The 13,244-nt window shown below is 44.1% G+C and overlaps 1 protein-coding gene across 2 annotated transcripts in view; it reads left to right on the top strand.

Annotated features, from left to right (window-relative positions):
• Window positions 1-1,342: 1,342 nt before the first annotated feature.
• TENT2 (terminal nucleotidyltransferase 2) overlaps window positions 1,343-13,244 on the top strand; it is a 35,477-nt gene continuing 23,575 nt past the window's right edge. Inside the window, exons 1-5 of one of the 2 annotated variants that reach the window (XM_075838789.1) lie at window positions 1,343-1,815; window positions 5,751-5,870; window positions 11,717-11,960; window positions 12,449-12,563; window positions 12,670-12,761. In XM_075838789.1, coding sequence (XP_075694904.1) covers window positions 1,652-1,815; window positions 5,751-5,870; window positions 11,717-11,960; window positions 12,449-12,563; window positions 12,670-12,761 — 735 coding nt within the window. In that variant the 5' untranslated portion in view covers window positions 1,343-1,651. Of the gene's footprint in view, window positions 1,816-5,741; window positions 5,871-11,716; window positions 11,961-12,448; window positions 12,564-12,669; window positions 12,762-13,244 lie in introns of both variants that reach the window. The other variant, XM_075838783.1, reaches the window with a different exon arrangement.

Raw genomic sequence — 13,244 nt, forward strand, 5'->3', positions numbered from 1 at the left:
TATGGAGCAATTTTCAGGCGAAAGCAGCTCCTGATTTTCAGAGGTTTTTGTAACTACCCGTTTTTTTCGCTGCATTTTCTACGGACCTTTTTGGAGCTGTTTTTCAATGGAGTCAATGAAACACGCCTCCAATTACGTCCCAAGAAGTGTCCTGCACTTCTTTTGACGAGGCTGTAATTTTACGCGCCGTCTTTTGACAGCGACGTGTAAAATGACATCTCGTCTGCACAGAACATCGTAAGACCCATTGCAAGCAATGGGCAGATGTTTGCCGACGTATTGGAGCCGTCTTTTCAGGCGTAATTCGAGGCGTAAAACGCCTCCATTACGTCTGAAAATAGGTCGTGTGCACATACCCTTAGGTTCACACTGAGTTTTTTGCAGGCGGAAAATCTGCAGAAAAATTCAGTTTGTAAGTTTGAGGCAGATTTTCCTCTGCCTGCACGCCGATTTTCGCGGCATCTTTTGCCCGCGGCCATTGAGCGCCGCGGGCATAAAACGCCTCAAAATACGCTTTCTCTGCCTCCCATTGATGTCAATGGGAGGTCAGAGGCGTAACCGCGCGAAGATAGGGCATATCCCTTCTTTCTCCCGCGAGCCGGTTTTACCGCTCGTGGGAGAAAACCGCCTCCGCCTCCCATTGAAATCAATGGGAGGCATTTTCGGCCGGTTTTTGGCGAGTTTTGCGGCGTGGTTTCCGCATAAAAAAACTCATCAAAAAACTCAGTGTGAACCCAGCCCACATTTACTAAGACTGGCGTTTTTTTACACAAGTCAAAGTAGAAGAGTATAAGTTGGAGTGATTTGCACCAAATTTATTAAAAGGTGCCTCTCAAATAGGCAGAAAATCAGAAACTTTTCGAATTTGACAGATGACAAGAAAAGTCATAAATTGTTGTGTAAATTTGTTGCACGTCATGCAATTTACGCCAAAAAGTGCCATAATCGGTTTAGTAAAAAAATGTCCATCTTCTGAGAGGCTCCAAAGACCAAACTCACTTTCAAATCACGCCACCAACATCACACCCACTTTTTATTGGTGTTAGCGTATATTTACATCATTTGCGCAAAATCGCAGAAAAAAAAGCAAATCCGCACGTGATAAGCATCATGTGTAGGGGCCTAAAGGGTTAACATGCGCTAAATGCACCAGAATTATGCGCCGACTATATTTACAAGAGACATACACGAAACATCTAAGATTAAAAAAAGTGACGAGTGGGTTAATGGGATAGTAGAGGTTTTTAGGGCTGTCGCTGTACTCTAGGACCACGTGACTTATCATGAACACACAGCAGGGGGCGCTCTTCACACTGCAACATCAACAGAAACAGTGTACAGTACGTCCGCGTGGTGTGCATCCTTGTGCAGCCGGCCTGACAGGACTTCAACAGCTGATTGACGGAAAGTAACCACGTGATGTGCTTTGGTTACCATGCCATTCCGCTCCTCCCTGACTGACTGCCCCCCTGACTCGTGTGTTGTCGCCGCCCTCTAGCTTTCTCTTCCTGGTGGCCGCCATTTCCTCCGGAGCTTGTGCAGAAAGTCGCCGTATTAGTGTCTCAGTAACTCCTAGTTGGTGTTTACTGCTTCTCCCCAGGTTGCGGCCTGGCAGACCCCAGGCTAATGTGCGGCCCCAGCCGGGAGGAGCATGTTCCCTAACTCCCCCAGTGTGGGCCGCAGTCCGCACCCCTCCCGCTCCATACATCATCATACCGGGGAGCTGTACAGCAAAGTGCCACTGGCTGTCCCTCAAGAGCTGCTGAGCTCGGAGCAACTACTGCAGGCCCACCTCACCTACCAGAACAATGCCAAGTGAGTCAGAGCCGGAGGCAGGGACAGGGTGCTCTCCTGAGGGCTGGGGAGGATGAGCGTGATTGTATTCTGACTGTACACATGTGGGGGCTCAGGGTGACTAATGCTGGGATACACATCACCATTATTGTGTGTGTATTACAGGGGGGTCTGGTCATGGGTACCTCATGGGACCCATCCTTTGGCACTTTAGCTATTGTGAAACTACAACTCCCAGCATGCCCGGACAGCCTCTGGCTGGAGTAATATCAGGGTATGCTGGGAGTTGTAGTTTCACGACAGCTGGAGTGCCGCAGGTTGCTGACCTCTGCAATATACCATGGACGAGCTGGGAAGCCCCCTCTTTATTATATTGATAAAAAATATAAAAACGTGAAGTAATGAATAAAAACTTTTACCTTGTGTCAAATTGTGAAAATTCCGTCAATTTGGGACAGTTGTCACCCAGCAATCTGACTTTGGTAGATTTGCTCCTCAGGAATCAAAGAAAGTTGGATACAAGCCCTCTGCCGGCAGCTGTGTTTGTTATTTCCCAACTTCCCCAGAAGAGGTGACTGCACAGACTTGTTCACGGTTGATTTACATCTGAGATCTTGGGCACTGTGGCTGTATGGAAGTGCTGCTTATATTTACACACGTATACAGTAGTCTATATACATTGAGGGCATACAGGGTACGCCTAGAGACCGTGCTATATGTATATGCCAGTGAAATCAAACCCGGCACCTCCATACAGATCACATTATCTATTATTTATTTCAGTTACTTATATAGCGCCAACATATTACGCAGCGCTGTACAGAGTCCTCTTTTACTGTCCCCATTGGGGCACAATCCCAATCTAAATTCCCTATTGGTATGTTTTTTTGGGGTGTGGGAGGAAACTGGAGTACCCGGAGGAAACCCACGCAAACACGGGTAGAACATACAAACTCCATGCAGATTTAGTTGGATTTGAACCCAGGACCCCAGCGCTGCTAACCACTGAGCCACCATGCTGCCCGTTAACACCTTAATGACCAGGCCTTAAAGAGGGGTTTTCTTAGGGGCTTATGAAATAAAACAAAAAAGCAATACTTATCCTTTCCCTCTGCAATCCATCGCTGTTACTCCGAAAGCCGTTCTGGTGCTTGTTAACATGGATGTAGCATGTGACCCCTGCAGCCAATCAGAGGGCTCAACGGCTTTATGTTGTATTTCTGGCATTATGCCAGAAATACGATTCGTCAACAGAGTGTCCCGCTGAGCCCTCTGATTGGCTGCGGTGGTCACATACTACGTGCATGTAAACAAGCACCAGAACTGCCGCCGGAGTATGGGCCTGTTCACATCAGCGTTGGCTTTCCGTTCCGGGGTTCCGTCTGATGTTTCCGTCGGGTGAACCCCCGCAACGGAAAGTCAAACTGAAACCACAGCTTCCGTTTCCGTCACCATTGATATCAATGGTGACGGAAACCTTGCTAATGGTTTCAGTTCATCAGCATTCCGGCAGGTTTCCGTTTTAACGACGGAATCAATAGCGCAGTCGACTCCGCTATTGATTCCGTCGTTAAAACGGAAATCTGCCGGAATGGTGATGAACGGAAACCATTAGCAATGTTTCCGTCACCATTGATATCAGTTTGTGTCTGTTCAGGGCCCTGTTCCGAGGGAACGTCAGAACGCGACCCCAACGCAGATGTGAATGAAGCCTTAGTATTTTTGCGCCTCTGCCTTTCCCATAACTTTTTTCATTGATGTGTGTACGACACCTTGTTTTAGGCTATGTTCACACGGGGTATTTTGCCGAGTTTTTTGACGCGGAAACCGCGTCGCAAAACTCGGCAAAAATGGCCCGAGAACGCCTCCCGTTGATTTCAATGGGAGGCGTCGGCGTCTTTTTCCCGCGAGCAGTAAAACTGCCTCGCGGGAAAAAGAAGCGACATGCCCTATCTTCGGGCGCTTCCGCCTCTGACCTCCCATTGACTTCAATGGGAGGCAGGAGAAAGGGTATTTCTCGCTGTTTTATGCCCGCGGCGCTCAATGGCCGCGGGCGAAAAACGGCGCGAAAATCGGCGTGCAGGGAGAGGAATATCTGCCTCAAAGTTCCAAACGGAATTTTGAGGCAGATATTCCTCCCCCAAAATACTCCGTGTGAACATAGCCTTATGCTGGAGAAAATTTACAACATTTTCCTGCGCAGTTTGGGGGTACAAAAAAAATTACTGTAATTTGTTTTTGCAGTGTTAATATAGAAAGTGATTCGTTCACTATTTATACTAAATAACCAGTTACGTTTTTTTATTGTGTCCCTCAGTTTGTGAAGTACACCCGGTAAAAGTTGGGGCGGATCGTCCTCTTAACAGGCGCTCTGTTGCTGAAATATCCCATCTGCAATTATGTCGTGTGACTGGCGGATTCCTACAGCGTTTGGTGTGTGGACCGGAAGTCTCCTTTCAGTATGCATTCCTGAGCCTCGCATTGAGCGTCTCGTAGAAATGCATAGCGAAAAAGACTTCCGGTCCACACACCAAACGCTGTAGACACAGGTCACATGACAGTTGCGGCTGAGATATTTTGGCAACCTAACACCCGGTAAGAGGATGACCTGCCGTACCTTTTACCAGGTGTACTTTAAAAAAAAATCACTGCAGTGTCTCTTTGACCCCTTCCCGCCGCAGCCATTTTTTCAGATTTTCACTTTTGTTTTTTTTTCCTTGCCTTCCAAAAGCCGTAACGTTTTTTCTTTTCCATCAATATTGCCCTATGAGGTGTTGTTTTTTGCGGGACGAGTTGTGGATTTTTACAGCACCATTTATTGTACCATATAATGTAGTGGGAAACTGGGGGAAAATACGGAAGGAAAACAGCTCCTGATTTTCAGCCGTTTTTTGTTGAGTTTTTTTACGGCTGTTTTTCTATTGTCAATGAAAAACGGCTCCAAAAACGTCTCAAGAAGTGACATGCATTTCTTTTTACAGGGCTTCTTTTTATGTGGCCTTATTTGAAAATAAGGCCCGTAAAAAAACGCCCCGTCGGAACAGAACGCCGTATTTCCCATTGAAAACAATGGGCAGATGTTTGTAGGCGTTCTGCTTCCAATTTTTCAGCCGTTTTTCAGGATGTTTACGGCTCGAAAAACAGCTGAAAATAGCCCATGTGAACATACCCTTATCGTAACAGCAGGCTTATAGAACAGACGGTCCATTATAGGTCCCCGGGGGTGATTGCAGAGGGTGCCCCAGTCTCTAATTGCGTCACTGTGTTTCCGGTGACACGATCGATGAGGTGGAGTCCCCTTTGATTATGCTGTGGTCACGGACCAAGGTGATAAAAGGGTTAAACAGCTGGGGTAGCAGGCGTCTCCAAGTACGGGGGCTGTCCGTTACGGCCCCTGCCTAGAGAATGAGTGCTCAGAAGCCTTTTTCTACAGTGACACTAAAAGACATCGATACAGTGGGCGGTCGGGAAGGAGTAAAGGATGTGTTTATATTTACAATCAATTTTTGGTTTTTATTTTTTTTTTTCCCTCCTGGCTTCTAAAATAACAAATGAAACCACTTTGGCAGTAGTTGATTATAAATAGTCTACCATTTTGCATCTACAGCTCCTATGCAGACTTATGTGTCTCCATTGTTACAGATTACAAACAAACCCTGTGTATCCTGATCCAGCACTCACGTGTTACTCCCATCTGTCCCCTGCATCTTTGCACAGTTAGGCTCTGTTCACATTAGGTTTATAACGGAAGCCACGATGCAGTGTCTAAATCGTTGTACGGCCGAAACCACCCGCGCCCAATGAACCCCTTTGACTTACAATAGATTCCGTTGTGGTTTCTGTTTTGATTGAACGAATAGATCACATGACTGACCTTTTATACATTACCTACAGACAGGTTTCTATATATGTTGAATGTACCTTGTGTGACTACATTATTCTCTTAGTCTCTCTAGATTGCTGATGAGCGGGAATGTCCTGATGATGCCTCCGGTGTCCTCACAGCCATGGACTTATGGGAATCGCAGCCCTTTAATCAATCCGGTCTCGTCACCTTCACAGTTCCAAAATAGGAAGTGAGTGTGGTCAATTGTCATCGTCACAATTAGCCTATTTTTTTAGTTTCCTGTTATCGATAAGTAGAAACACTGTATCATATGGTTATAAGTACCTGGATTGTCCGCTTGTGTGCAGCGTAAATCCAGCATTTAGATTACTAAAAACAGAAATTGAATGATGTATACGTCTTATGGAACATAACGTCATAATAATGCCGATTGCTTCTAGGGAGAATATAATCATAACCATGGGGTCCCTGTATGTTGGCATTCACACACCGTTATCTCAGGAGACCGCAATAACTCAAACCAATAAGGACAAATTTAAAGGGGGTTTCCAGAATTTTACCTTAATGGTCTATCCTTAGAATAGTCAATCAATGTACGGTTCCGAAGGGTCCCATGGCCAGGGCCCCCATGATCAGAAGAAGCAAGGCTAGGCGGCCCCTTCTCTGCAGTAACCAACATAGCAACATCCAAACAAGTGTGGCTGGTACTGCAGCTTCGCTCATTCAGGTGAACAGGCCTGTTCTAATTATAGGAAGAAAGGAATTGGAGGGGCACTTTTTGATTTACCATTTTCACCCCCTATTGGTAAGTGTCCAGCTGGGTTCACATAGGGCAGCTGTATGTTTTCCTTCTACTTTATATTTGGTGTTACATATAAGACTGTTGCATTACAACTTTCACATAGTTTTGTAGTGCACTGTGAGGTATTGAGACACTGCTGTGTGTTTGGTTTTTGTTTCTAATGCACCATGCTGTATCTTTGGCGTCTGTGACGTCTTTCCTTCACTGACTTATAGGCTTAGGGGCCTAATTCTTCTCCTGTTCCTTGTTGTTCAGGTGATCATGGTCATGTGTCGTTCTTGCACTCTGGGATGCGGTCATATGACCACACATGCATGATGTTTTTAGGGACCGCAATGCACCGCCTCTGTCTTGTTTACGTATTGTTAGGTCCCTTTTTAACCCCTTAATGACCGCCGATACGTCTTTTTACGGCGGTCATTAGTGGGCTTTATTCTAGAGCGCCGCTAAACTACGTCGCTGCTGTAGAATAAAGTAAACAGAGCAGGGAGCCGTGAAATCTCCCTGCTCTCAGCTGCCAGAAGCAGCTGAGGGCTGGGGGCGTCCCTGCTCTGCCGGGTGAGATCGATATTAGTATCGATCTCACCTGTTTAACCCTTCAGATGCGGTGCACAATAGCGAGCACCGCATCTGAATGGTTTTGGAGAGAGGGAGGGAGCTCCCTCTCATCTCACTGACACCCGGCGATAAAATCGCCGAGTGTCTGTGTCTTCTATGGCAGCCGGGGGTCTAATAAAGACCCCCAGGTCTGCCTGCAGCGAATGCCTGCTAGATCATGCCGCAGGCATGACCTAGCAGATGCCTGTCCGTTTTAAACGGACAGGCAGTAATACACTGCAATACAAAAGTATTGCAGTGTATTATAATAGCGATCGGAGGATAGTGAAGTCCCCTAGTGGGACTAGTAAAAAAGTAAAAAAAGTTTAATAAAGTTAATAAAAAAAAAAAGTGAAAAAAAAAAAATGAAAAACCCAGCTTTTCCCCTTACAAAATGCTTTACTATTAAAAAAAACTACAATAAAGCAAAAAAGTTACACATATTTGGTATCGCCGCGTCCGTAACGACCCCGACTATAAAGCTGTTACATTATTTAACCCGCACTGTGAACGCCGTAAAAAAAAAAATAAAAAACAATGGAAAAATTGCTGTTTTCTGTTAATCCTGACTTAAAAAAAATGTGATAGAAAGTGATCAAAAAGTCGCATCTACTCTCAAATGGTACCAATAAAAACTGCAAGTCGTCCCGCAAAAAACAAGACCTTATACAGCTATGCCGACGCAAAAATAAAAAAGTTACAGCTCTTCGAATGTGACAATGGAAAAATCTAAAAAATTGCTTGGACATTAGGGCCCAGAATGCCAGCAGGGGGAAGGGGTTAAAGTGAGTTTTCTGGTAGGAAATGTTTGTTGCATTATTTTGTTTTCTGTAAAAAAAACAAACTGATGCAATGACTGTTCCTTGTGTGGACCCGGCTTTAGTGTATTCTACATTCTACACAAGCTGCATAGCGTGTCTCCTGTGTAACACCTGGATGATAAGTGTCCTCTGAGTATGCAGTTGTGAGGCACATCAGGATCTCCACAGGGGGTTACAGCTGCTTGTTGTATCAAAATAGCTTTTAAAGAAGTCTTACATGATGTGATGGTGTAAGATGGCATCTCATCATCTATCTCTATAATAGCAAGCCTGGCTTTATTAGGCGCCTGTGATTTGGGAGCACTTCCCAACACATGCGCCAATGTACCCATAGACTTTCATTACGTATGTGTCGGTGTACTTTTTTTGTATCAACCCCTTAACGAGTATCGACGGGTATATCCGTCACAAGCGGGTGCTAGTTCCTGCATTGTGGCGGATATATATGTCGCTCGTATCTCATGGGTACTGCCACTGTACCCATGAAATCAGTTATAGACAGCCAGGCCCCTGCCACAACTTTTAGAATCGAAGAGCACTCCGATTCCAGCAGTTAACCCCTTGGATGCCAAGGTCAATGGCCTCTGCGACATCTAAGGTGTTTGACAGAGGGAGGGAGATCACTCTTTCACCCCATCGGCACACTCGTGACGCGATCGCTGGGCACCGATGGGTTTCCATGGCAGCCGGGGGCCTAATAAAGGCGCCTAGGTTTACAATCAGCAACTGCCTATTAAGCCAATCCTATCTGGCAATAACATCTGCACAGAAACTGTGAGCTGGGAGCTTCATGACCTGGACTTCCATGCAAGTCTTACAATGCCAAGAGTCGGATGGAGTATTGTTGGGTGCATTTGGTATGGAAGAATTTGACCGTCCTACACAGAGCCCTGACCTCAACCCCATCGAACACCTTTGAGGTGAACTAGAACGGAGATTTTGAGCCAGGCCCTCTCGTCCAACATCAGGGTCTGACCTCACAAATGCTCTTCTGGATGTATGGGCAATAAAATCCCACAGACACTCCAAAATCTTGTAGAAAGCCTTCCTAGAAGAGTGGAAGATGTTTTATCTGCAGAGGGGGGGGGGGCAACTACATATTAACTGGTTCCCGACCGCTGGCTGTATATTTACGGCCTGCGGTCAGGGTCCTTAAAACCCGAGCCATAGACTTTTTACGGCTCGGGTTTTAACTTGCTGCCCGCGCGATCGGGCAGCTGAATGTCGGGTCTCCGGCTGTCAGTGACTGCCGGGGACCCTGAAGAGAGGATAGAAGCAGCTTTCACTGCTTCTGTCTTCTCCGATGTGTTTTTACACAGCGTTCAATGAACGCTGTGTATAGGAATAGAGACAGCAGCAGCGGCGCTGTCTCTATTCCTCCCGGTGATCATGTGACTGGTCACATGATCGCCGGGTGCCGTTAGTGACAGACTGCTGCTGGGTCTTACAAGACCCAGCACAGCCCTATTAGTGACAATCGTCACTATGAGAGGGCTGATTTCCCCTGTAACTGGGGCTGCTGTGCAGCTCCAGTTACAGTGGAAAAGATGGTGTAAAAGAAAGAAAAAAAATATATAAAGTTCCCCAAAGGTCTTTTTTGACCTTTGGGGGACAGACCATAGTAATAAAAAAATAATAACGTAAAGTGCAAAAAAAATGTAATAATAAATACACATAAAATACCCACCCCAAAAAGAAACGTTCCCCCCGCCAATCATTGTTGTAACGCTAGCGCTGACCCAATTACCCTAATATAGACATGTAATATATTAAAATTTACGGTAGACAATGACGATCACAAATAAAAGGTCTATTTTAGGTTAAAATTATGTTATTACCCAAAAAAAAATAGCTGAAACGTAAAAAAGCTTTTTTTTTTTACTATTATTTTCAAACTTTATGAATAAAAATTCTAAAATAGCAAAAAAGGTGTGTATAAAAACGATAAAAAATGAAACTTGCATTGTCTACGGAAAAAACGTCGCAAAAAATCACATCGTTAGCCCAACAAATAAAAACGTTATAGCCATTTAACTAACACGTGCTAAAAATGGCTAAACAGTGTCTGGTCCTGAAGGCGCAAAATAGCCCGGTCCTGAACTGGTTAATACCTATGGATTTAGAATGGGATGTCCTGACAGTTTCTGTAAGTATAATCTGTAGGTGTCCCAATACTTTTGTTCTTATAGTGTCTGATCCTGGTTTTGTCAAAATGGGGGGAACAATTTGGGTGAAAAGAGCTGTACAAGTGCATGGTGCATATGAGAGGGAAACCTTTGGCAGTTTACATGCATATTTTTTTTCTTGCAAGGAACCCTTAAAAATTGGTTGTATTTTTGCTGCAGATTTCACTCATTTCTATACAGTGGCCTCTGGATGGGTATGTTGTGTATTTTAATTTCTGCAGCATATCCAAATAGATGCCAGGGATAATGCTACACTTTTCCCCAACTGCGCGGTGTGAACGGGATTAACATACAACATTTCGATGGCCAAAACGTGGGAAAAACACCAGGAGTGACTTTACGGTGGCACCAGAATATTTTATCTTCTATACATGTGATAACTCCCCTTTTAATAAAAAAAAATGTTATAGCCTGGCTTCTACGCGAAACTGCCGACACATCCCAAAATAGAGAACAGTGTTGTGTTGTGTAGTTAGTTAGCTAGTTTGCTTTGGTTATCTAACAGAAGGCACCTGCTTCTCTCTAATACTCGGCATATGTAGAACCCAGTTATGTGTTCTATTTACCAGTCCTATACATCTTTCATATGTTGCTCTTGTCATGTGCGGTGTATATTTAGGTCATGTTCCTTATGTCTGTATAATGTTATTTAACTTATTTGAATTAGGATCTGAAAGTCAAGTCTTGAGCCTTCTTGAGCTTTACACCATTATGCTAGTTATCGCTGCCATAAGATAGGTACTGTATATTGTCATATTACTCTGTCCATCCCCGAATGATTGGCAGTACCTGCCAGGTACAAACTTAAAATGAAATTTTTGTCCTGGGTGATATTTGGTCTCTCACTCCCAAAATGTTTTCCTTGGGTTCTGCAATCTGTTTATGTTGTGGGATTATGTTGTGGTTTATGTTGTGCTTCCTCCTGAATCAAGGTTCAACACATGGAAGCTGAGGCTGGATTCACACGAGCACATAACGTCCGTAATGGACGGAACGTTTTTCGGCCGCTAATCCCGGACCGAACACACCTCAGGGAGCCGGGCTCCTAGCATCATAATTATCTAGGACGCTAGGAGTCCCTGCCTCGCTGCAGGACAACTGTCCCATACTGTAATCATGTTTTCAGTACGGGACAGTAGTTCCACGCAGAGGCAGGGACTCCTAGCGTCGTACGTAACTATGATGCTGGGAGCCCGGCTCCCTGCACTGTGTTCGGTCCGGGATTACGGACGTAATGTGCTCGTGTGAATCCAGCCTTAGATTGCAGGATTTAAGATTTGGGGGGAAAAACAGACTTTTCCACTTTTGCCCTGGAGGCAGTTACGTTTAGAGTAAGTAGAACTGACATAAATCTAGCATTGTAGTCAATCTGCTCATATGTTCAGTGTCAAGACGTGCACAGTGAATTTGGGTTCTCTTTTGCCCAGATTACCATTTTTACTTAGACAATTTCTACATATTGAATCACTATTACGGTAAGCTCGTCCCACAGTTTGCTTCCTCACTTGGACTTTTAATATGCATATAAGTGGTGCTTTTCACTCTGACTGTCTGATTCACATGATATAAGTTCTGTTGTAGGCTCACCTTTGTAGAATTGTCGTCTGGTGGTGGCTTGAGCTGCGGTAGAGCAGAATGATGCAATGACATTTTTTTGCTAATTTTTCAGGAGGAGAAGTGATGAGGGGATTAATCAATATGATCTGAAGAGGCAGAGGTTTCATTCCCCTCAACCGCCGCCTTCTACTGTTCACCAGGCAGTGCCTTTAAGAGATGACCTCCATTACTCCTTTCCAGTGTTGCCATTGCGGCAGACCCCTCAGAGCCCTGATGTAAACAGTCAAGTTTCATCTTCAGGAGATACGTGGCTATTTGATGATGTAGAAACCACTTTACCTGTTGCTAAAGACAAGGTAAAACTGGGAAAAATCCTTTGTTTGTCTTAATATTTTGGAATTCCTTATGAATGACGTACATTAGAACTGTTGTCTTACAGAACTGCATTACTCTATTCGCTAGTGTTTTCTTTGATTGCTCCAATTTAGTTTAAAAAAAAAAAAAAGTGGCGTTAGGGTACATTTGCTCATAGCAAGCATAAAAAGACATTCAAATAGTAAGACCATGCCAAATCTACAAGATTTATTAAGAGGCCTGTGTCTTTTAAAAAAAATGAGGCGCTATTCTCGCTAACTACCCTCACAGATTTTATTGGCACAAAATACACCATTAATGATAAATGTGGGGGAAAGATTTTACCATAACTTTTCCTAGTGTGTTTATTCTTGAGATCTAGAATGCTGCTCCAGAAGCCAATGTGATTGATTTCTCTGTACTGTATATGTTGGTGCTATATAACGTGCAAGCTATAATAAAACCAATGGTTTTGGTTTCTTCATCACAGCTCAGTCAGCAGATTCTGGACTTATTTCAGGCCTGTCAACAGCAAATCTCTGACTTGAAGAAGAAAGATATGTGTCGAGCAGAACTTCAGAGGGAAATTCAGCAAATATTTCCCCGTACGTACCTCATTGTAGATTTCCATAAATATTCTTGGATTGTTGTGCAGTTTTATTTGCCCGTTCTGTCACTTGTATCCTTATTATTCTCTTGTATTTTTTGTAGAGAGCAGACTGTACCTAGTTGGCTCATCACTTAACGGGTTTGGCACAAGAAGCAGTGACGCAGATTTGTGTTTAGTTATGAAAGATGAGCCGGTGAGTTACAAAATGGTTAATGATATTTTCTATGTATTATATACAATGTTACACATATGTAATTTGCATAAAAAAGGAATATATACATGTAAAGAGTCAAATTCCTCGCTACTAAGAGCTGTATACATTGATTTTTATTATAAATGGTTATAAGGTTTTTACAGATTAACTTTTCATTTTTACCAGCTAGATGGGCAGCGCCGTAGCTAGACCTTCATGCACTTCATGTCTGTCCTTCACCCGAGGCATAGATTCAGTGTGCCGCCCTAGCCCTGCATTTAAATACCCTGACCAAGGCAGAATGGTTTGTTGGCTTTATCCTGGCACCCAGCACAATTATAATTGAGATGCTTTATACCAAATATTAAGGGTATGTTCACACGCAAACTCAAAAACTTCTGAAAATACGGAGCTGTTTTCAAGGGAAAACAGCTCCTGATTTTCAGACGTTTTTTAAAGCGAATGTGTCGCCAGAATTTTTTT

The sequence above is a fragment of the Rhinoderma darwinii genome, chromosome 1 (genome assembly GCF_050947455.1).
Source record: "Rhinoderma darwinii isolate aRhiDar2 chromosome 1, aRhiDar2.hap1, whole genome shotgun sequence".
Lineage (NCBI taxonomy): Eukaryota > Metazoa > Chordata > Amphibia > Anura > Rhinodermatidae > Rhinoderma > Rhinoderma darwinii.